Raw genomic sequence first — 25,324 nt, forward strand, 5'->3', positions numbered from 1 at the left:
TGCTCGGCATCGGAGGCGCCTACCTCGCTTCTACGACCTCTCCATTCTAGACAGCCCCATGGCGGAGATACTTGATCTAAGGAGAGGGCAACAATTCGACTGATCAGCATACATGGATCTACCTGATATACATTTTCCAGTATTTTCCAGTATTTTCTACTCAATATCATCTCGGAGTCTTGCAGTTTTGTTCTTATAACTGTAGGACAATCAGTTTATTGTACTTTTTAGTCTTGTTCTCTTTGATGAGACACCAACTTCAGATGTACTCTCAGTTTTGGTCTCATAGGCCACTAGGGCCTCTTAGAGACGTTAATATATCATTTCATTTCATTTCATTTCTCTCTCTCTCTCTTTCATGTGCGTGTGCATACATACAGTTGAGTTGCAGAGCTGTAGCAGATTCCTTGGTTCTCATATAAACAAATCAGGGATCTAGTCATCCTAGAGAACCCCGAGCACCAGTGTTCCCAGTCATATTGGTCACACCTCCAGGCCTAGTAATCACACTAGCACTGCCAGAAGTGCGATCATATCAGTAAAGCTCCCATCCCTGTGGAAATACTAGTCCATGTCATAGGACTACTGATCATATAGCAAAGCCCAAACACTGAACATCCCGAGGGTGATTCACCAATCAAACTAGTGTCCAAATGCATAGAAAGATCCAGTGAGAATCCATCTTTGCATTTATTTAAGGATACCTTGTTGTTCAGGGAGCCAAATGGTGACAGCTCCAAGGTCACCTGCGGGACACGATCCCACACGCGTGAGAATATGGTGTCTGAAGCGTGCTGTTTTGGACTGGTCGCACTGTTAACAGGCTGGACAGCAGACCTGTAAGCAATTCTGAAGATGCTCCAGGCGACCCCAAGGCAATGGATGTTGGCAGAAAATCTCCAATAGAAAGCAGCCAGGTGTGGACTCACCAAGCAGTGGATTTACAGGCTGAAAACAAGGTGGATGTACCTGTTCTGCAGGGCAGATGTACAAGTGAAGAGACTTGTGCAAGGATTGTGAGAATTCTTGTGCAGGGCAGATGTACCTCTGAAGAGACTTGCGCAGGGCGAAGGTACCTGTGAATATTCTTGATTGTCAGCAGAATCTTTTTGTCCTCATGGCCTATGGCTACATGAAATTCTACTGTTTGCTGTGTATTCATGTTTGATGTACTTCGAGCAATCAGGTGCAAGGTGGAGGAATCCCCGAGCACACATGATCTTGTACTTGGAAGCAGACTCCTTTTGGTAATCTACCCTAAAGGAAGAGAAGGCCTTGCCCGGGCGCCAAGGGCGTGGAAGGGGGGGGAGGGTGGGCCGGGTGGTGGTGTGTGGTGTGTGGTTTACATCTTCAGCCCCTAGTGTGGTCTACTTTGTCATGTTAAGTGCTCATAATCTTGTTTCGCCCACATAGAAGAACAGCTTGAGAGACATGAAATAGATCTCATTGCAAACTACGAGGAAAGAAAATGGAGTAAACAACAATTATTTAACACAAATTCAATTGGTTATGCAAAGAAAAAATGCAGTCCTAAGTATGTGAATTTTCCCTTGCTCCAAGCTTGTTTCCATCGGGTGAGATACATGGCTTGAAAACGGGGGATTTCCAATGTATATTTGCATATGCATTTCATTTTGTGTATGTGTGAAGATAAAAGATTTATTCGATGCATGACTTGTTTTCGTGTCCTGCATGCTTGCTTATGTCCGGTCTCATAGCGCTCGGGACGCCCGGCTACGAGGCTGTGTGGATGCCTTTGCTTGTTGATTTACGATTGGCTTTTTGCAAGCACCAAAACTGACCATCGAAAGTCTCAAAAACCATGTCAAAGGCTTAGTTATATTTTATAAGGTGGAGTGTTCACTGTTCACACCCACATTAAAAATGGGTGTGAACACCCACAAGTTAATACTATACCTGATGTACATGGGAAGACTTCTCATGCTCTAGTTGAGAGATAGTTATTTAAAGCATGGGGTCAACTCAAGGATGAGCCTGTCCTCTTCATGTTTGTTGACGACTGCGCTACAGACAACTTCATCTCATCTCAGATGGTTGCTTCTTTGGGCCTTAGTATGGATGATTTGGGAATAGAGATTGATGCATGTTTCACATTTGCAGATAAGACCGTGAAGGTCACCCCTATGATTGGGAAACTTCGCATTCATATACAGGATTATGTGGATCATGATGACTTTTTGATTGCTCCACTATAGGGATGTGATGTGTTATTGGGAATGCCTTGGCATGCACGTCTGAATCCAAAGCCGGATTATAAGAATAAAAAGATAGTGATAACTCACAAGCATAAGAAGCATACTATTGGCAACAGGAAGAGATCATGACGCATGTGAATGAACTCTTAGAAAAGGGTCTTATTAGACCTAGTTCATCTCCTTATTACTCTCCTATTCTCTTTACTCAAAAGAAGGACGGTTCTTGTTGATTATAGAGCTCTTATCAAAATAACCATTAAGAACCGTTTTCCTATTCCTCGCATTGATGATATCTTGGATCGCTTGCAAGGAGCTTAGGATAGACTTGAAGATTGGATATCATCAAGTCAGAGTTGCATCCCAGGATGTGCATAAGACTCCTTTTTGTACTTCATTTGGGCTTTATGAGTATTTGGTCATGCCTTTTGGTCTCACCAATGCTCCAACTACATTTAACAGACTTATGGATCGGATCTTCCGAGAACATTGCAAATTCATTGACACATTTTTTGATGATATCTTGGTATTCTCGCGAAATGAGCAAGAACATATCAAACATTTGACCATTGTGTTTGAAGAATTAAGGAAACACCAACTCTTTATAAATGCTAAGAAGAGCGAGTTTTTTCTTTTTGAGATCCATTATTTGGGTCATATTGTTTCTAAAGATGGAGTACATATGGATCCAGAGAAAGTTCAGACTGTAATAAATTGGCCTCAACCCAAGAATGTCTTGAAGCTTGAGGCTTGAGCAACGAGCAAAGACACAAGAGACTTGAACTTCCTCGAAGGCTTGAAGGTGTGTGTGTGCTTGTTCTTATATAGATAGGCAAGAGAGAGAGAGGCAAGACTCAAGAGAAGAGGCAAGGGCCAAGGGCCAAGGCAAGAGGGTCACTATGGGCCCTTGTCACTATGGGCCAAAATGGCCTAAAATACGTCCCCAAGACGGCGGCCCCCAACAGCCAGAAAACAGTCACAAAACTGATCGTTGGAATGCGCAATGGCTAGTTGCCGTCCCCCACACCATCTTGGCTCGGAGCTGTCCCCGCCCCCCCGTCTCTCGTGTGGGACGCCTCCAAGGGGGACGTCCGTCCGTCCCCGTTTTTTCCGCATCCCCGCGTCCTAGCCTCCCGTCCCCTGTGACTATGGTTTGCACTCCTATGGAACCAGGTTTAAAACTCACTTGAGGATGCTGATGAGCCATTTGATGCTGGCACTTATCAGTAGGCTGTGGGATGCCTTATTTATCTATGCACTACCTATGTGGATGTTCAGTTTGTTGTTTCGCAGTTGAGCAGATTCATGCATAGTCCAGCACTTAGCATTGCCAAGCATGTAAGCGTGTCTTTCGCTACCTTAAAGGCATCATTGACTTTGCACTGTTTTATGGCAGCTCGTCTACATTTTGCTTGATTGCTTTTACATACAGTGATTGGGCAGGATGCTATGACATGCGAGTGTCTACCAGTGGATATTCTTTTCTTCTCGGTGGTTCATGCATTTCATGGCTCAACAAGCAGCAACCTACAATGGCCACTTCTAGCTTTGAAGTTGAATACATGGCAGTCTTTACAGCTATTGTGAAATGTTTTTGGCTATGACGTCTATTAGGCGATCTTGGTATTAGACAGCCGTCTTCTACCACCATCTACATTGACAATCAGAGTGCTTTGGCCGTTGCTCGGAATTCTGTATTTCATGCTCTCAAAAAGCATACATTATGTCAGGGAGAGGCTTCATGCTGGAGAGATTGACTTATGTGCTCACACATGCCAATGTGGCAGATGGATTTACAAAGCCTTTATTTAGAGAGAAGTTTGAAGCTTTTGGCAAAGCTTTAAACCTAAACAGCCTCTACCAGGGTAGTTTGCTACACCTTGTTTACATTCACATCATTCACTTCAAGGGGGGTTGTTAGCCATTTCTCCTCATAGAAGTTTTGGTGTGAACTAGTCTACTCACGGGCAGTTTTTACCATGGCTAGACATGGTTTTTTTTCCTGTGTGAACACACTTATTGTGTGTTGGTATTTTAGACCTAGACTATATTGTACTTTGTACTTTGTACTCTCACATTTTTATTATTATCAAAGTACATTTTTTGCACTCTCTCACTTACGTTTTGTGTGTGTGTGTGTGTGCAGAGCTTCCCCCATACCCATTCAGTAATATACATTAGTTGTAGGCTAGGTAAAGAGTCTCTCCTCTCCTTCTCGCCACTCATCATTGTGCATGTGATTAGCATTAATCTTTCTTGCTTAGCGTTAGCCATCATCAATCATGCTTTCACATACATAGCATGTTACATTGGTATTAGGGCATCTAGGTTCATCCTAAGTAGTGTTTTTGCATGCTGAATTAGGGTTCTTGAAGTTAGGGTTTGAGTTTTTAGGGTTTCAGGTTAAAATTAGTGTTTGTGTTTTCCCTCAAATCAGCCCCTACATCAATGTTTTGAGCTCTATTTTCAGTTTGCATCAACCTTAGGGTTTTGCTAGAAGTGTATGCATGTGTCAAGTCTAGGTCTAGTAGGCAAAATTTGTGTTTTCTTCATGTCTGAGAAGCCACCCTAAGAGAAGTATTTTTAGGCAATGCAAGAGAGCAATGAGACGTGCTGGCAAAGAAAAGAAGAATGTAAGCTCGCCATTTTCAAGAATGGAAAGAAATTATGACCAGATTTAAAGAACAACGTGAAGCTCCAAGACGTCAAGAATACAAAGAACGACAAGATCGATGGCGTCAAGAATTCAATGAAAGTCAAGCCCTCTTGGAAGCCATTTTTCAAGGACTGACTTCACCCACAAAGACCGTAGGCAAAGTGGAGAATTCACAATTAGTTAAAGCTCAGCAGGAGGGAGTTTTCAAGGATACCACGGAGCTCTCAGGACCATAAGTGGATCAAGAGACAATTTCCTCAAGTAAGGAGTGTAGCCCAGTGGAAGCTCCTAAGGAGGTGTCGATGTTGGTATTGGAAGAGTCAAAGCAGTAAACTTATAAATTGCTTTGCCTTTTGTTAATGAAGCTTGAACCTACCAACATAAACCTACATAAATCTTAGTTATAAAATAACATAAGCTGTAAAAGGGTTGTCTGGACACTTACCACCTGTGCTAAACCCACAAGACAATGTTTATGCCCAAACAAGTAGTGCATACACACGTCCAAAGGGTGCCTAACGTCCCCTATGGCAGACACCATGGACAATCATAGGTAGAAATACTAGGCATTGTCCAGGTTGTAAAACAATGTCACACAAATCAAAGTAACGTCCAGGTATGCATCAATTGTGAACTTTTAGAATCACTGATGTGCTTTATTGTACTTCAAAGATTCCGCCTACCATCTTAATACACCATGTGTACATGGTTGAAATCCACAAAGGCATCATGAATATCTCATAGCCTTCTCAAGACCCAATATCGATATGGGCTCTGTCTGAAAGCCAAAATATCTTGCCATGGCCTTGGACTGGCCTTGGACTTCATATGGGCACCCACCCATATGATCTGTACGTATGCCTAGGTCTAACATGCTCGGCATGTCCCGAGAAGTCAGGGGGTTGTGACATTACCTCTAATCAGTTATCCGTGACTGATAGAGATCCAGACCAAAAGGCGGTCACATGATCTGCCCTATCACCACGCTTTGGCTTCCCCTGGGGAATCCAGAACTACGCTTGCCTTTGCCTTGCTTTGTTATAATAGCATCCCGTCATCATGTTTGCATGCCCACGAGGTGTGAACACACCGACCACGTGTATCCATGCCTAGCTGACTCCATGCACTTTCGACGACTTCACTGGTTGCCTAGCCTTGTTTCGTACAATACCAGACATTGTCCACGCAGTACAACAATTTCACACAAATAAAAATCATGTCTAGACATGCATCAATTATGCATATGAACATGTGGAGAATCACCCATCTGCATTCTTGTACTTCCAAGATTCCGCCCTGCCATCTTAATACACCATGTTTACATGGCCAGAATTCACACAGACACCATGAATATCGCCTACGGGCTCCTCCCGAAAGTCAAAATATCTTGCCATGCCCTTGGACTCCATATGGGCACCACCCATATGATCCATAGGCATGTCCTCAGAAATTAGGGGTTTGTGACATTTAGTTAGGTGTTTTGTGAATTATAATAATTGATATTATTGTAATAGCAGCAAGTTTTTGACTTGACATATGCGTGATGTGAATGCTTTTTTAATATCATGTCTAATTATCTGATTTGCCTCTGACAGTGATATCTTTAATCATTACACTCAGGGAAATCCGAAAATTTTTGGAGGTGAGAAATTGTTTTGGTTTTTATTTCCACATGTACTTGGATACAAGCTCTATTTGATCTCGATTTCTACTAACGCTTACATCTACACATGCTTGTGCACGTTTACATCTACTTGCGGTCGCGCTCCCGCTTGCATGCACTTGCACATTTACATCCACTCACACAAGCGCACTTGCACGTTTTATAACCGCTCGCACTCGTGCTCGTGCTTGCATGAACTTCATGGAAAAATGTTCTTATAGAGTTCTCTTGTATGGCACTTGTTGCAGGTTAAGACCTTCCCAACTGCCTTTATAGCTCTTGCCAGGTTTGTATTTATATTGTGCTTTTAATTCAAATCTACAGAAAAGAAAGGGTCTTGTTGCATGGTCTCCACTAGAGGAGAATGTGGAGCTGTGTAGGAACCTATCCATTTGATAAGAGATCCTGCTTTGAGTGTGAATCCTCTCGGTTATGTTGGGATAAAATAAACCAGCTATAAAATGAGGTGAATTTCAAGATGATTTTTCTTCTGCCGAAGTTTCCAGAATGTGTCATTTGTTTTTTGCAGTGCTGGAATGCTGGGATTCTACTGTTATGTCCATCTGGCAGGAGGAAATCCGCCAAAAAAAACAAAGCATGCACCCACAGCTTAATTTACTTCATCGAAGAATAAGAAAGGAGCTCTTAACGTGACCCAGCAAAATGCTGGAGTATGGGACCTTACAGCTGAAGTGGGTCGATGTTCTTGTCTCAATGTGGTCTGTGGCCAATAAGACAACGAGGTGGTGGTCCTAACATAAGCAGGATCCAGTTGCGTAAGAGGATTTTCACCATGCTTACATGCCTCTAAGGCGGCAGAACATCTTTGTTAATGATTACTGATAAACTTGAACATTCACAAACTTGGAGACCACGAGCTATCTCATGTGTAATCACCCCAGCAGAGTGGAACATATAGATGTTATTGCAAATTATGATTTCCTGCAATATTACAAGAAATATAGCAAGATCTTGAGCCAACTTAGAAGTTGGCATTGTGCACAATTTCATGTTAGATTTTGGGTTTTTTACTAGGTATAAATTAATTGAGTTTTTATCTTGAGCTGCCTTTGAAAAAGGGTCAACTATCACTTTTGAACTCGTAAAAGACGCATGGGAGGAGGATGATGAGCAATACCATGTGAAGTCAGTCAAGATACTGGTGGGTGTCTCCAGGTGTAGATTCATTCACAAAGTGTGTGTCCTTTCTTTGAGAAGTTTGTTGGGTTACTGGCTACGTCAATTGTTGGTAAACTTGATTGCAAGCAAAGTGTAAGAAGAAGGGGTGGTAAAGTTAATGAGCCTACCTCTCCTTTGATATAAAAAGAAAGCCCCTTCGTGAAGAAGTTCCTCCTTACTAGAAGTCAAATATCCACCATTATTTTGTTGTTGTTATTCCAATCCCCAAGTTGTTCTAGTTTGTGTAACCTCCTTGATCAGGAATATCCATGTCTGAGCAACCTTTTGTCTGGCATCCCAATTTAGACACTCCACGACTTTGTAAATGTCTAGCTAGCCACTATATGGGTACCACACATTGTTGGACCAATGTGACACACCCAAAACACGTTTGAACTTTGGACAAAAGAAGTGTAACCAGGGCCACCTTTCTTAGGGTTGATCTAGGGCCCACACCACTTAGATGGGATTAAAACATTCATGCTTTAGGCTTATCATGATGTTGTAGATTGGGAGTGTGACCGTTGTGTGTCTGCTTAAGGTCTAGGTGTAACTTCTTACCCATCCCAATTGGCACTAGAAAATAGGAGAACACCGAGTGGAGAAAGAAAATGTGCAGGCATACATCAATACCACTGAAGGTCAGTTTTTCTTCCGATTTTTGATAAAATTTGAATTAAAGGCACTTCATAAAAAATATAAAATTTCAATATATGTGTAGATAAATGGATATTATTTGTGCCGTTGTTTTTTGATAAAATTCGAACTTAGGAAGGAAACCTTCATGTTACCTCATCTCCAAGGGCATAGAGAAAAAATTATCCTTGGACCTTCCAAGAAAACTAGGTATTGTTGTACATGCAAAAAAAAAAACACTGTACATTCAAGACTAACGAAAACAATAAAAATTCATCACAGGGTAGATCCTTAGATGTAAGAAGATGTGAGATTAAATTTCCTTTGGTCTTTCTTCACCATGATGTTCTTATAGGGCAATCGATTAGGGTTATACTTCTTTTCATGATGAGGCCTAAGTCACTCAAATAATTGAGGTAAATTCATCTCGATACAATATAGTTGTATCTCTGGAAGTTGATTTAAAACAAGGTGGTCCTCCAAGCGTCTTAACTATGATGTCTAGTTTTCCCTTTGAAAGAAAAATTTAGCTAAATCTTCTATGCATAAATGGGCAAGAAAAAAAATAATCATTTAGTGTTTTTAAACAGTTGAGATCGGATAAAATTTATATTGGCATTGAAATGGAGGGTTAAATTTTGGAAAATTTAGTAAAAATTTAGTAAATGTTAAGATTTTTGGGGGAGAAAAGCTTAAGATGGTTAAGAATTTTCCCTATTTTGAGGGGTTTGGGAAATTGCGTTTCTTTTCAGGTATGTGCACCAATGTGAAATCACGTATCCACTGCAGAGGTTAGTTATAAAATCACCACATCATCGGATTTTCCTCATTGCACTTGCATGAAATTGTTGGAAGAGGCAATCATCATACACTATAATTACTACATATTTCCAAGCTCTATACACTATAATTACTACATATTTCCAAGCTCTATACACCCTTAAAGCTTCCCAGAAAAGAGCTTCTTATATACCCGATTTTCAAAGACAGTGACCTCCATACAACCCTAAAAATGCAAAAAACTGTGGCAGCTTCATAAGGGTGTGAGAGAGACCCTAGCTTCCATTGTGCAAGAAGGCTTCAGACAAAGCTTATGGTGAACGTTTGGGCTCCCTACAAGCTTCAATGGTTGGATTCATAGCTATGATTTGGTTTCTTGTTGCAAGAAAATTAAGTATTTTTCTTGATCTTGCTTCCACACCTAAGTGATGGAAACGATGTATGATCCTCATGGCTTTTCTTGCTCAAACCATTGCAAGAGGCATAAGGGTTTTTCAAGATTTGCTCGATTTAAGCATTTTCATAAGATCTTGGAGGCTTTCAAGCCATTCTTTTTTTTTCTTCATCCTTACATAAAACCCTAGGCATGGGTGTGCATGGAAGTATTAAGAAGCTAAGGGGGAGTGTGGGATTCATTGCCTCGGGGCTGTGGTGGGAGGATTAGGTACCCAGAGGAGTGGTGGGAGATTTGAAGTCACATGTATTAAAAAATGTATGGATATGTATGCTACAAATAATTGACATTGAGGGGGTCTTGCATCGGCTCACATTGTTGGCAACTACTTGATTGGGATGCATATGGTAGATGCTTATGAGCAATGATATGATGCTAAATTCATGCTAAAGTATTGCTGGAATGATGCCACGGATGTATGTACATGTTTGGGATTATTGCACATGACATTGGGTGGTTTGGATTCAAGAATTGGTCAAAAATTATTTTCTAGAATTTTTGGCATCAGATTCTCGTACAAGTACAGATTCTTGTCAAAAATTGTAGAAAATAATCTGTTTGAAAATCACAGGAGGTGGGGGTAGTAGACATGACTAATTTGCATGATGGCAATGAGGATTTGGATGTCAATGAAGTACCTAATTCTGCACATGTTAATTTTGATGCCACTGGAGAACATATGAGTCACTCCAACCATGTGAGCTTCTCCAACCAAGCCATGGGGTGTGGGAAATCAAGCTCCATCTATGGTGATACACAAACCATGATGGAAATGATTCATACTTTTATAGACACAATGATTGGAGAAATGCGTAAAGTTTTTAAAAAATGGAACATAGAGACAAGAAGCAATTTTGAAAACATGAATGAGTGCACTGGAATGCTTCAACATGATTCTCAAAGTGTGGGCAAGCAAACATGGGTACATGGAGAACATATGCCTTCACAAGGACATGTAGGGAGTCAAACAGATGCTCAATGGAAAGGCAAACAACCCCTTCAACCCTCTTATTCACCAAGCTTCAACTTTTTCTTCCCAAAAGAGTACCTCAGCAAGGTCCAATGGGAGGCAATGATCAATAAATGCATGAGGTTTTCCACTTGAGGGTGCATTTCAAAGGCAAAAGGATGATGCGTGATGATCCATTTGGTGGCAAAAAGAATCATCTTGCACCTAATCCACTTAGATTTGGTAGCTTTTTCCAAAAAGATGCTTCTTTTGCAAGGGGTCATGCTAGTGACATTGGGCATAATGTGGAAGATTTTGGCATTGATGGCACTTGTGGTAGGCAAAGAAGCAATGCAAGAAGGCATATAAACGATGAGGATGACCATAATGATTTCAACGGCATCAAATTTAATGGCAAGTCTACCAATGATGAGTTGGAAGAGTGGATTAATAAGATGGATTTGTACTTTGAGTTAAATCCATGTAGTGAAAGAGCCAAGATCTTCTTTGTTTCCCTCATCTTGAAGGCTCCGCACACATATGGTGGAGGCATCTTGTTACAAATGATGATGTCATACCTTCTTGGGATGTCTTCAAAGATGAGATGAAGACATTTGCATTGGAGTTTCAAAGGCATAGCTTGGTTGAAATGTGGGCTGGTTTGGCATGAATGGAAAGTGTATTGGAGTACACTCATAAATTCATGATGCTCTCACCTAAAATATTTCTTATCTCGGCCCAATCTCACTCCCAAGAAAAGAAGGTGGGTTGCTACTCTTCAAAGTTATGATTTCAAGAGGTGGGTTGGCACTCTTCAAAGTTATGACTTCGAGATCACTTACACAAAGAGGAAGGACAATGTGGTTGCGAACTCACTCTCTAGAATGTGGGCATGTTCATTGGCAACCATATCGAGGTGCATAGTGATTGGATTATTGATAGTACTTGCTTGATGAAGAGGCAAGACATTCTAAAGCATTATGAGTTCACAATATTGCTCTTTAGTTTGACTAATTCCCTAGTTCTAATTTTAATTTGATTGATGCAAGAAATTTCAGGGAACATCTAGAATGGTTTTGTCCTTGTGTTTTTTGATGTCATCTTGTTCTACTTCAAGAATATTGCCGTTCACGAGAAGTATGCTCGCAAGGTCTTGGAGATATTCAGAAAGCATAGAATTTTTGTTGAGTAAATGCATTTCCTTTCCTGACTATATTGAGTATTTGGGATTCATGGTATTTAAAGACGAAATCTCGGCTCATTCAGTAAAGATTCAAGCTATCATCATCGATTGGCTTGAACCCAAAATGGTGAGGAAGTTAGAGGATTTGTTGGCTTAACTGGATGGTATCAAATATTTATCCATAGAGGTATGCTAAGATTGTCTCATCTTCTCTTCTTAAGAAGGATTCACCATTTTAATGGGCTCCAATATGCCAAAGTGCATTTGATAAGCTGAAGGTTACTTTGGTGGATGTTAAAATTATCGAAATTTAGCAAGCCCTTTGAGGTAATCTCAGATGCAATTTGATTTGCTATTGGTGGGATCCTTATCCATGCAGGACGACCTATAGCTTATAAATCCCGAAAGCTTAAACCTCATGAGAGGAATTATGCGATTCATGATCTAGAAATATTGGCAATAGTGCATCAGCCACAACCACACTTAGCAACCAAGAGAGGAACAAGAAATCGTCATCATCATCATCCTCACTATCACTCTCTTCCTCCTCTTCCTATCTTCTTACAGACTTTGAGACCGCCCCCTTCAAGAACTCGCAAAACCAGGCTCAAGGTGCCCCAGAGCCTCAAAAATCACCAAGAATGCTCTCTCTCTCTCAACCAAGAAAACCACCCACAACCACACTCAAGAGAGCAACAAGAACTCATCATCCTCACTGTCACTCTCTTCCTCCATTGATGCAAGAAGAAGAAGAAAATGCACAAGAGAGAGAGCTTGTTGCAACAACTAAGAGAAAGGAAAGAGGAAGTTCTAACCTCCACCCAAATGCACAAGAGAGAGAGCTTGTTGCAACAACTAAGAGAAAGGAAAGAGGAAGTTCTAACCTCCTCCAACCACCCAAATCACACGACTCTGTGTGTGTGTGTGTGTTTGGGGTAAGGTCTCATGATCTAGTCTTACTTCCATCTCTCATCCATAAAGGACACTCCTTGGTACTAATTTAAAAAAAATATCGCATTTTAAAAAAATCACATTCATTCACATCTCATCCATTCAGACCACATCACATTCACTCACATCACATCTCATTCATTTTACCTCACATCTCATTCATTCACATCTATCCTGATTCACATCCATCACATCACATTCATTCATATCCATCATATTCACATTCATTCATACCCATCATATTCAAATTCATTCATATTCATCACATTCACATCCACATATATTTATGACACATCACAGCTCTTTTCATCACATCACATTCTTTCACATACACATCTATATCCATTCTTTCACCACATACTCATTCACATCAATTCGCTCACATATACATTCACATCCATTCTTTCACATATACATTCACGTCCATTCTTCACTTATACATTTACATCCATTTTCATCAGATCTATTCACCTCTATTCACATCACATCCATCCATTCACATCTATCTGATTCACATCACATCTTATCACATCTATTCACCTCACATCTCATCACCTCTATTCACATCACATCCATCCATCCACTCACTTCTATCTGATTCACATCACATCTATTCACCTCACATCTCATCACCTCTATTCACATCACATCTCATCACATCTATTCACCTCACATCTTATCACCTCTATTCACATCACATCTTATCACCTCTATTCATATCACATCCATCCATCCACTCACTTCTATCTGATTCACATCACATCTATTCACCTCACATCTCATCACCTCTATTCACATGACATCTCATCACATCTATTCACCTCTATTCACATCACATCCATCCATCCATTCACATCTATCTGATTCACCTCATATCTCATCACCTCTATTCACATCACATCCATCCATCCATTCACATCTATCTGATTCACATCACATCTCATCATATCTATTCACCACACATCTCATCACCTCTATTCACATCACTTCCATCCATCCATTCACATCTATCTGATTCATATCTCATCTCATCACATCTATTCACCTCACATCTCATCAGCTCTATTCACCTCACATCTCATCACATCTATTCACATCACGTCCATCCATCCATTCACATCACGTCCATCCATCCATTCACTTCTATCTGATTCACATCTATTCACATCACGTCCATCCATCCATTCACATCTATTCACATCACGTCCATCCATCCATTCACATCTATCTGATTCACATCACATCTCATCACATCTATTCACCTCACATCTCATCACCTCTATTCACATCACAACCACCCATCCATTCATTCACACTTATTTGATTCTCATCACATCTCATTTCATCTATTCATAGAATTTAAACAAAATTTAAGAGAATTTTAATTTTTGATATAAAGATTCTTTACACATCTAATTATGCATAAAAATCAACTTGAGTGGGAATGACACTTTTATAAAAATCCTTTTATGCATCTATTTATGCATAAATTTAATTTTAAGGAAAATAACACTTTTGAAATAAAATTAAATCCTTTATGGATCTTTCTAGGCATAAAATCAATTTTTATGAAAATAACACTTTTGAAATAAAAATAAATCCTTTATGCATCTTTCTATGCATAAAATCAATTTTAATGAGAATAACACTTTGAAAGAAAAATAAATCCTTTATGCATCTTTCTATGCATAAAATCAATTTTAATGAGAATAACACTTTTGAAAGAAAAATAAATCCTTTATGCATCTTTCTATGCATAAAATCAATTTTGAAGAAAATAACACTTTAAAAAAAAATAAGTCTTTTATGCATCTTTCTAGGGATAAAATCAATTTTAATGAAAATAACACTTTTGAAAGAAAAATAAATCCTTTATGCATCTTTCTATGCATAAAATCAATTTTAATGAGAATAACACTTTGAAATAAAAAAAAATCTTTTATGCATCTTTCTATGCATAAAATCAATTTTAATGAGAATAACACTTTTAAAAGAAAAATAAATCATTTATGCATATTTCTATGCATAAGATCAATTTTAATGAGAATAACACTTTTGAAATAAAAATAAATCTTTTATGCATAAAATCAATTTTAATGAGAATAACACTTTTGAAAGAAAAATAAATCCTTTATGCATCTTTCTATGCATAGACCAATTTTAATGAGAATAACACTTTTTAAATAAAAGAAATCTTTTATGCATCTTTCTATGCATTAGATCAATTTTAATGAGAATAACACTTTTGAAATAAAAATAAATCTTTTATGTATCTTTCTATGCATAAAATCAATTTTAATGAGAATAACACTTTGAAATAAAAATAAATCTTTTATGCATATTTCTATGTATAAAATTAATTTTAATGAGAATAACACTTTTGAAAGAAAAATAAATCCTTTATGCATCTTTCTATGCATAAGATCAATTTTAATGAGAATAACACTTTTTAAATAAAGATAAATCTTTTATTCATCTTTCTATGCATAAAATCAATTTTAATGAGAATAACACTTTTGAAATAAAAATAAATCTTTTATGCATAAAATCAATTTTAATGAGAATAACACTTTTGAAATAAAAATAAATCTTTTATGCATCTTTCTATGCTTAAAATCAATTTTAATGAAAATAATAATTTTATAATAAAAATTTACATTATGCATCTTTCTATGCATAGTTTCAAATTCAATGAAAACAACACTTTTATAATAAAATTTCCATTATGCATCTTTCTATGCATAGAAATTAAATTCAATGAAAACAACACTTTTATAATAAAAAGATTTTCAATATGCATCTTTCTATGCATAAAAATTAAATCTAATGAAAATAACACTTTTATAATAAAAAATTTCTATTATGCATCTTTCCATGCATAGAAATTAAATCTAATGAAAATAACACTTTTATAATTAAAAAAATTCTATTATGCATCTTTCCATACATAGAAATTAAATCTAATGAAAATAACACTTTTATAATAAAAACATTTCTTTTAGAAAATGCACAAACGGTGGGAATTACTCTTTTATAATAACATAAAAATAAACTTTCTTTTCTAAAAAAATTAAGAAAATTTTGCCATAACCTCCTTTGTATGGCTGACCATTTCTCAATTTTTACATTCTAACATCAATTTAAAATTAATCCTAATTTGAAGTAAAGTACTCTAATCTACTCAATTTTCACTTTCTAAAGAGTAAACAATAAGAAAAGTTTAAATCAATTTATTTGTTACTCATTTTAGGATAAAGAAGGGCTGATTTCTTAAGGAAGAGAAGGGGGTAGCCTTTTCATCAAGGCATAATATCAAGATTCACTTTAATCAACTAAAAAAGCAAAGAAATCAGAAAATCATAGATTAGAAATTAAAAAGTAGAATTTTTAGCTTACAGGGATTGAGGATTCTACTCTTGTTTGGATCAAGAGTGGCCACCAATTCTTTTGGAGAGGATTTAGTCAAAAACAATTGAATTATCAAGTGAATTCAATGTATTTTACTTTGGGAAGGGAGTAGAGTAACAGTGCATAAACACTATTAACCTTTTACAAAGGAGGAGGCTTCTATTTATAGGAAAAAATGAGCCTCTAACCAAGCAAACTGATTCTAGAATTTTTTAGATCGATTTGGTCAATTTTTGACCATTTTTGGGTCAGTTTAGCTTACTTTTTGGATCTAGTTGAACAGGAGAGAGGAGAGATGAAAATATCTCATTGTTTATGAGTTCAAAACTTCTCCACACATGTGAAATAGGTGCCTCCTTCATGAGGGGAGATCCCCACACTGAGGTGTCAAAAATGCATCATTTCCTCTAAATATCTCTTCTTTTTTAACTAATAAACCTTGTCCTTGGTCAACTCTTCATCTTATGTGAGAATTTACTCATTTTTTTGGGGATTTTTCTTTTATTCTTCAATTTATCTCATCCCTACATTTGGATTAATCTGATTGGTCCATAGGAACCTTAATCCAAATTTTTTAAAAAATTTAGACCCTTAGGCTAAGGTCCTTTTTACCTGATTTTAATTTATTTCAATTGCACATTGGAAAGTTCTTTTTGAATTTCTGTTTCAAGGGAAACCATTTTAGACACTAGGAGGATTTTTATATCCAAAAATATCTCAATTTTGAATTACCTCTCTCTATATATTTTTCTCTCTCTAGGCCAAAACAGGGTAAAACAGGATCTTTCTTTGATTTCAGAGAGGGAAATAATTATAAGATCAGAAGGGGAGGTTCTTACACCTGCACACCTCAAAAGCCGGAGGGAGAAATCTTACATCCTACCCCACTTAAAAAACACGAGATATCCTTATCTCGCAAAAATTAGAGGAGAACTCTTTCCCTTAAGATCTAACTGATTCTGGGGTTCCTTATAGTCTGGTGAACCCAACAGAATCCTGGGATAAAGATCCCTTATATAGAACTCATCATTAGATAACAATTCACTCAGATCATAACATTCAAATCCTTATCACAATAATGGTCCATTAGATCGAAATTTCTATCTGGAACAGTCCTCCATGGGAATTTTCAATTATACAGATTTTTAATTTGACATCCCTTAACTTGATCCACATGTCAAGTGTTAACAGCAGCAATCTGTCAGCACAATCCACTAATCTCATAGTGATTTTCTGAAGTCATTAACGTCATTCCAGTTACGAACATCATCACAGGGACTCGTCTCATTCATCCTCATTGTGGTTTTGCTTAGCTTATTACATTTCAACCAAAATTCAAGAATCATCATTTTTCAATCAGAATCCAAATCAACTCATCAGTTCTCAACCAGAATTTAAAAATCATATCAACCACATTCGAATTCATTATGTGGATAGCATTTATGCTTATAATTTCAAGTCTTAGAGTTACTCGTATATACTGCCAGTAAAGAGCTACAGTTATACCCTGGGTATATACGGGTAGTCATGGTCTTTGGAACTATAAGGTAAATACCATTACGCCTAGGTCTCAAGCAAGTCAGGGATTCCATGCAATTGCGATACTTCCATCTGAAGACCCAATTACCAATTTATGAATTTCAGTCTGAATAACAATTTGTATGAATTTTATCACACAATTACAACCTTTTACTGCTTCTTCATAAATTTTTGACATTTTTTGCTTCTCGATTGATCCACATTAGCCAATTTCGCTTTGATACCAGCTATAAGATCCCTGTCTCCACCGCGCAACAAATTCAGGGGTGCTAGCAGAGCAGGACTTCTTGCGCGGGGCAGGGTCCCACACTCGGGGCTTCGCCCACGGATATCCGGACAAGAGACTAATCCATCGGTTCTTCCAAAACTGAACCCGAAAAAACTTCCCTTGCCCGGAAAGCACTGGCGATTCCTCCAGGATAACTTCTCTCTAACGTAGTCAAAAGCCTTAACTAACTGAACTGATCTGACCGAACCCGTAAGCCGAGAAAAGATTGCACTTGGATCATAGAGACCAACGCTGTTTTCCTCATTGAGAGGCACAACCATTGATTCTTTTCCATAGAACAATTTTTATCCGGGATTTACTTCATCTATCATACCATAATAGAATTGAGTCTCAATTTAGGGGTCCATCAGTCCAGCCTAACCTCATCTAGTCCCATGGGTTAGCCAACTGCCCAACCACTGTAGTAATAGGATCCAATTAAGAATTTGGTTAGGTTTTGCCCCGGGTACCAGGGAAAAGAGTTACCAGGCTCCCTAGCCGGGTATTCACGCAAACTTAAAATTAGTCACACCACTTACACACCCAATATGAAATTGCCTTTTTCACAGAATCAGCTGTCTTTAAAACAATCATTTAATGAAATCATAGAGTCACTGATCATAATCCTCAAAATCTCCGATTGAATCCTTAATTCCAATCATTCTCCGGTTGAATCCTTAATTCCAATCATTCCTTCATCGGTGTACCTATGGCATCATTGGCAACCAGAACGCTCACCACTTGTCCACTCAGGGCCCTTTTCGATAGTTCCTAGCTCATAGTAACCGGCAATATATTCACATATAAAAAATGGAATCTCTATTGAAGATCAGCAAAGATCAACCAACGAATCCATATAAAAGAGCCATGGACTCATTCGTTGAGGACCAGCAAGGTCAATCAACCAGATCCATACCCGAATTCAGAAAACAACTCTTATTCCTTGTTTCAATATCTTCCACCACGCACATGTGGGTAGCTTTGGTGACCCAGAGCCCGAGCATCGTATGGTCAGCACCCTCTAGGATCCTTCGTAGGTGACCTAGCGCTTCACTCATAGGCCGCTTCCTTGGTCCCTCATCCATCGTACCAGAAACTCACCATTTTAATCAAACCGAGGCTGGTCAAGACCTCGGCCGACCTTGCTACTACGCGAGATGTCCTCCATTGACTCTCTGTGAGCAGGGCTATTTCAACTTTATCAGATTAGGTCTCCACCACGACCTCATTCACAAGACGGTCAAAATGCTTCTCTAGCATTCTTGACATAAAATAGTATTTTAAAAACATGTCATAAATATAGTTTCTATAACGAACTCTCCTCTTTCCACATTGTTCCACATCAATTCTCATTTATTTCATATGTATTCCCATTCTCATCACATCATTTTCCATTTCATCACATCTTTTCTCATTTATCCACATCAGATCTCATCTACCCATATGCACATCTCATCATATCACATTCATTCACATCTCATCCATTCAGACCACATCACATTCACTCACATCACATCTCATTCATTCACATCTATCCCGATTCACATCCCATCACATCACATTCATTCATATCCATCATATTCACATTCATTCATACCCATCACATTCACATTCATTCATATTCATCACATTCACATTTATTCATATTCATCACATTCACATCCAAGTATTTTTATGACACATCACATCTCTTTTCATCACATCACATTCTTTCACATACACATCTATATCCATTCTTGCACATACTCATTCACATTAATTCTTTCACATATACATTCACATCCATTCTTTCACATATACATTCACATCCATTCTTCACTTTTTATACATTTACATCCATTTTCATCACATCTATTCACCTCACATCTCATCACGTCTATTCACATCACATCCATCCATCCATTCACATCTATCTGATTCACATCACATCTCATCACATCTATTCACCTCGCATCTCATCACCTCTATTCACATCACATCTATTCACCTCGCATCTCATCACCTCTATTCACATCACATCCATCCATCCATTCATATCTATCTGATTCACATCACATCTCATCACATCTATTCACCTCACATCTCATCACCTCTATTCACATTACATCCATCCATCCATTCACATCTATCTGATTCACATCACATCTCATCACATCTATTCACATCACATCACATCTCATCACATCTATTCACCTCACGTCTCATCACCTCTATTCACATCACATCCATCCATCTATTCACCTCACATCTCATCACCTCTATTCACATCACATCACATCACATCCATCCATCCATTCACATCTATCTGATTCACATCACATCTATTCACTTCACATTTCATCACCTCTATTCACATCACAACCACCTATCTATTCAGTCACACTTATCTGATTCTCATCGCATCTTGTTACATCTATTCATAGAATTTAAACATAGAATTTAAGAGAATTATAATTTTTGATATAAAGATTCTTTACACATCTATTTATGCATAAAAATCAACTTGAGGTGGGAATGACACTTTTATAAAAATCCTTTTATGCATCTATTTATGCATAAATTCAATTTTAAGGAAATAACACTTTTGAAATAAAATTAAATCCTTTATGCATCTTTCTAGGCATAAAATCAATTTTTATGAAAATAACACTTTGAAAGAAAAATAAATCCTTTATGCATCTTTCTATGCATAAGATCAATTTTAATGAGAATAACACTTTTGAAATAAAAATGAATCTTTTATGCATCTTTCTATGCATAAGATCAATTTTAATGAGAATAACACTTTTGAAAGAAAAATAAATCTTTTATGCATCTTTCTATGCATAAGATCAAATTTAATGAGAATAACACTTTTGAAAGAAAAATAAATCCTTTATGCATCTTTCTATGCATAAGATCAATTTTAATGAGAATAACACTTTTTAAATAAAAATAAATCTTTTATTCATCTTTCTATGCATAAAATCAATTTTAATGAGAATAACACTTTTGAAATAAAAATGAATCTTTTATGCATCTTTCTGTGCATAAAATCAATTTTAATGAGAATAACACTTTTGAAATAAAAATGAATCTTTTATGCATCTTTCTGTGCATAAAATCAATTTTAATGAGAATAACACTTTTGAAATAAAAATAAATCTTTTATGCATCTTTCTATGCATAAAATCAATTTTAATGAAAATAATAATTTTATAATAAAAATTTCCATTATGCATCTTTCTATGCATAGAATTAAATTCAATGAAAACAACACTTTTATAATAAAATTTCCATTATGCATCTTTCTATGCATAGAAATTAAATTCAATGAAAACAACACTTTTATAATAAAAAAATTTCAATATGCATCTTTCTATGCATAGAAATTAAATCTAATGAAAATAACACTTTTATAATAAAAAAATTTCTATTATGCATCTTTCCATGCATAGAGATTAAATCTAATAAAAATAACACTTTTATAATAAAAAAATTCTATTATGCATCTTTCCATGCATAGAAATTAAATCTAATGAAAATAACACTTTTATAATAAAAAAATTTCCTTTAGAATGCACAAACGGTGGAAATTATTCTTTTATAATAACATAAAAATAAACTTTCTTTTCCACAAAATTCAAGAAAATTTTGCCATAGCCTCCTTTGTATGACTGACCATTTCTCAATTTTTACATTCTAAAATCAATTTAAAATTAATCCCAATTTGAAGTAAAGAACAATAAGAAAAGTTTAAATCAATTTATTTGTTACTCATTTTAGGATAAAGAAAGGCTGAATTCTTACTGAAGAGAAGGGGGTGGCGTTTTCATCGAGGCATAATATCAAGATTCACTTTAATCAACTAAAAAAGCAAAGAAATAAAAAAACCATAGATTAGAAACTAATAAACCTTGTCCTTAGTCAACTCTTCATCTTATGTGAGCATTTACTCTTTTTTGGAAGATTTTTCTTTTATTCTTCAATTTATCTCCTCCCTATATTTGGATTAATCTGATTGGTCATCACTCTACTTTATACATTATTACGCTACTTTTCATTGTAAAGTCTCACATATTTATGTGCATCATTGTAACGATATCAAAACTAAGTGTAATGGTTTATCAAGCTTGATTTTTTATAGTAAAATTTCTTTCAACATTGATGTTATCTTTCAACATACAAGGAATATGGATGTGACACTACAAACTGCATGAGTTAAGACATATCAAATACTTGATTGAAATCTTCCAATGCAAAGTTACTTCTTTTCTCTCTCTTTTTTGATGAGAAGTTTCATTCATTAAGGCTTGTTGCATATATCCATTCTACCTAGCCTATTTTTTATTGCATGGGGCTAGTCAAAATACTCAAATTCAAAATTTTGGGTGCTCATCCGTTACATACGGAAAAGAAAAGTGTAATCTTTCAACTTATTGGTAAGGACAACTGTTACATGTATTTCCTAGGAAAATGGAAACTTGGGTAGCCAAAGAAGGCTAGACAGGTGATATTGGGAAACTAAACCCTATAAAATACTTGTACTTTGTGAGGCCATCTGGATTGGCCTCACAAAGTACAAGTATTTTATAGGGTTTAGTTTTGGGGTTATTTATAAGTGCAAGTATCTTATAGGGTTTAGTTAGTAGAACTCACAAATTACAAGTATTTATAAGTACAAGTATCTTATAGGGTTTAGTTAGTACAACTCACAAATTACAAGTATTTAGTTTTAGGTTTAGTTTTGGGTTTGTTTTGAGCACACTGCACCGAAGTGTTGCCAAGCAGTGTTGAAACTTGAAGCGTGGCATGCTGGTGGATTGGGTGTGGGATTTACACACAGAGAAGGGAGGCTTCTTGAGGCTGCTGACGAGCGGAGCGGTTGAATGGATGTGAAGAAGAAGATGAGGTTAAGGGTGTTTATAGTCGCTTTGGCCTGCCAACCCCAACTCTCGACCTACCATATATATTGAGGTGTGCCATGGAGGCTCTGCATGGGACCAGTACGCCCTTGCTCTTCATCGAGATCCCTTGCATGGGACGACAGAGCCCCGTCTTCTCTCCATGCTACTGAGTGACATTGACGGCTGGCGCGCCCCTCCTGATTACTACAGTGCTCCAGCGCTGTGCCTCTCTTCTGATCTTCGTGCTGCTAAGTGATGTTGCAGTCGACAGGTGCACCTCCTTATATTGCAAATGCTCCTCCACAACGTCACACCTGCTCTCTGAGCTTGTTGCACAGAGCCGCGTCTTCTCCAGTGAGTGATGTCGTCAGCTGCTGGCGCCCCTCCTTACTGCACTGCTCCTCCACAACACCGCCGCCTCTCCTCCACAACTCACTGCAGCACTTCCTCAGTTTACAGCTTAAGATGGATGATCTCGTGATCAGAAAATGTATTAGATGCTAGAACCTTCGTATCCTAAATCAACTTTCATCCCAAAAGCGCCATTGTGTTGAACCTGAGATATAATAGCAAACATGTACATATAAGGTTAAAGAAGAGTCTCTCACAGTTGTGTGAACCTAACTAGATAAGCTGAGCCAACAAGAAAGGCTACTGGGCTTGCAATAGCCTGCTCCTCGATATGCATGCCAGAGAAGAGTTGAGTGTTCCCTTCCTATCAAAGTCATCCTAAGTGTTCTCTCTAGATTTAAAGAGGCTTTAGGGAGGGCATCATTTTCTTTGATACAAAGGGCTTATTTCATACATGCCCAGGAAAGCATCGACAGCGGTAATAGCCCTACATTAATTAGTGATCGTGAAACAATATCACATAAGACTCGTCGCATCATCGACATTAGTATCGCCGCAGAGCTGACAAAGGTATTCCTATTTTTCTCTCTTTTATATTCAAACAAACTAATGGCCACTTTCAACACTGAAGGTGTATCTTTGGTCCACTTTCGATACTGAGAGTGTTATTTGGGAAATGAGTTAAGGGCACGTTCCCTTATGTTTATAAAAATTTGGGGAGGACTATGCCAATTTCCTACCATACTTTATGTATATTTTTTTCCACTCGCACAAACAAGCAAAAAATTAGTATAACTTGAACAACGACGTGTAACTTAGATTCAGATGTGCTAGGAGGTAATTTGTAATTATCCTTTTTGCAAGGTACTTCAAGATCTCCATCGATCCATTAGGAAAAATTTGGACTATGAAATGGGCCGCCCTGTAAGAAATCCTAATTTTTAGTAATCTTTTGATTAAAAATGCTAATTTTGATCCCATAGTGAGAGACAAAGCAAATGATTTTCCTATTTTTTATAGACTTTTTTATGTCCTACCCTCTACATTTTATCTACTCTTACACTAGCTTTTAGTACTTTTATAGTCTAATATAGTTTCGGAATCTTTTAACCCACTACTTTTAGATGCAATTTGCATCACTATTCCCAAGGTTTCACTTTTCGGCCATAAGGGGAGCCCAAAAATTGACTTTTTTAAAATTTTAATTTTTTGAGTTTTTCTATCAAAAAAACTTTCCTTATACATATATAAACCCAAAAAGTAAAATTTTATCATTTCTTAGTCATAACTACCTCATAACAATCTTGTCATATCTTTCTAACTTCTATGATATCTAATGATTGCAAGGTGCATTCTAATATTTTATAACAAAAATAGAATGCAAGTTGCACTACTTTTAGATGCAAGTTACCTCACCATTTCCAAGGTTTCACTTTTTGCCCATAAGGGGGGCCCAAAAATTGACTTTTTTAAAATTTTTATTTTTTGAGTTTTTCCATCAAAAAAACTTTCCTTATACATATATAAACCCAAAAAGTGAAAATTTATATCATTTCTTAGTCATAACTACCTCATAACAATCTTGTCATATCTTCATAACTTCCTCAGAATCTTCACTCTTGCCAACTAGGACCAAGTACAGCTTAGAGCAACAGAAGCGTCTGAATAGAAGAAGAAAGGAAAGGACATCTAGAAGGAATCCAGATAGAAATACTAATAAGAGGAAGTGAGGGACAGGAAGGAGAAGAAAAGGAGAGAGAAAGAAGGATGTATAGAAGTCAAGGCACACTAAGAGATGAGGAGAAAAGCAATAAAGAATATGACTTATGGGAGGATCTCAACAAGATGAAATTGAATATGACTCTTGAAAGATCCCTGCCCCCTCCACGCAGCAACGAATTCGGGGATGCTAGCAGCGGGAGTAGCACTTCTTGTGCAGGGCAGGGTCCTTCACTCGGGGCCTATCCAGACAAGAGACTAATCCCTCGGTTCTTCCAAAATCGAACCCGAAAAAACTTCCCTCGCCTGGAAAGCACGGGCAATTCCTCCACGGATATTTTTACTCTAACGTAGTCAAGGTCATCACTAACCAAACTGATCCGATCGAACGTGTAAAGATACTCGGTCAGATCAAGGAAGAAACTTACACTTGGATCATAGAGACCAACGCTTTTTTCCTCATTGAGAATCGTTGATTCTTTTCCATAG

At 37.3% G+C, this 25,324-nt stretch overlaps 1 protein-coding gene across 1 annotated transcript in view; it reads left to right on the forward strand.

Annotated features, from left to right (window-relative positions):
• LOC147639969 (protein FATTY ACID EXPORT 3, chloroplastic-like) overlaps positions 1 to 7,595 on the forward strand; it is a 90,887-nt gene extending 83,292 nt beyond the window's left edge. Inside the window, exons 4-6 of the mRNA XM_086775737.1 lie at positions 6,465 to 6,511; positions 6,781 to 6,818; positions 7,062 to 7,595. Coding sequence (XP_086631863.1) covers positions 6,465 to 6,511; positions 6,781 to 6,818; positions 7,062 to 7,146 — 170 coding nt within the window. The 3' untranslated portion in view covers positions 7,147 to 7,595. The remainder of the gene's footprint in view (positions 1 to 6,464; positions 6,512 to 6,780; positions 6,819 to 7,061) is intronic.
• The last annotated feature ends 17,729 nt before the right edge of the window (positions 7,596 to 25,324 follow it).

The sequence above is a fragment of the Cibotium barometz genome, chromosome 3, assembly GCF_041138505.1.
Source record: "Cibotium barometz isolate CiBa-2024 chromosome 3, ASM4113850v1, whole genome shotgun sequence".
In the NCBI taxonomy this organism is placed as follows: domain Eukaryota; kingdom Viridiplantae; phylum Streptophyta; class Polypodiopsida; order Cyatheales; family Cibotiaceae; genus Cibotium; species Cibotium barometz.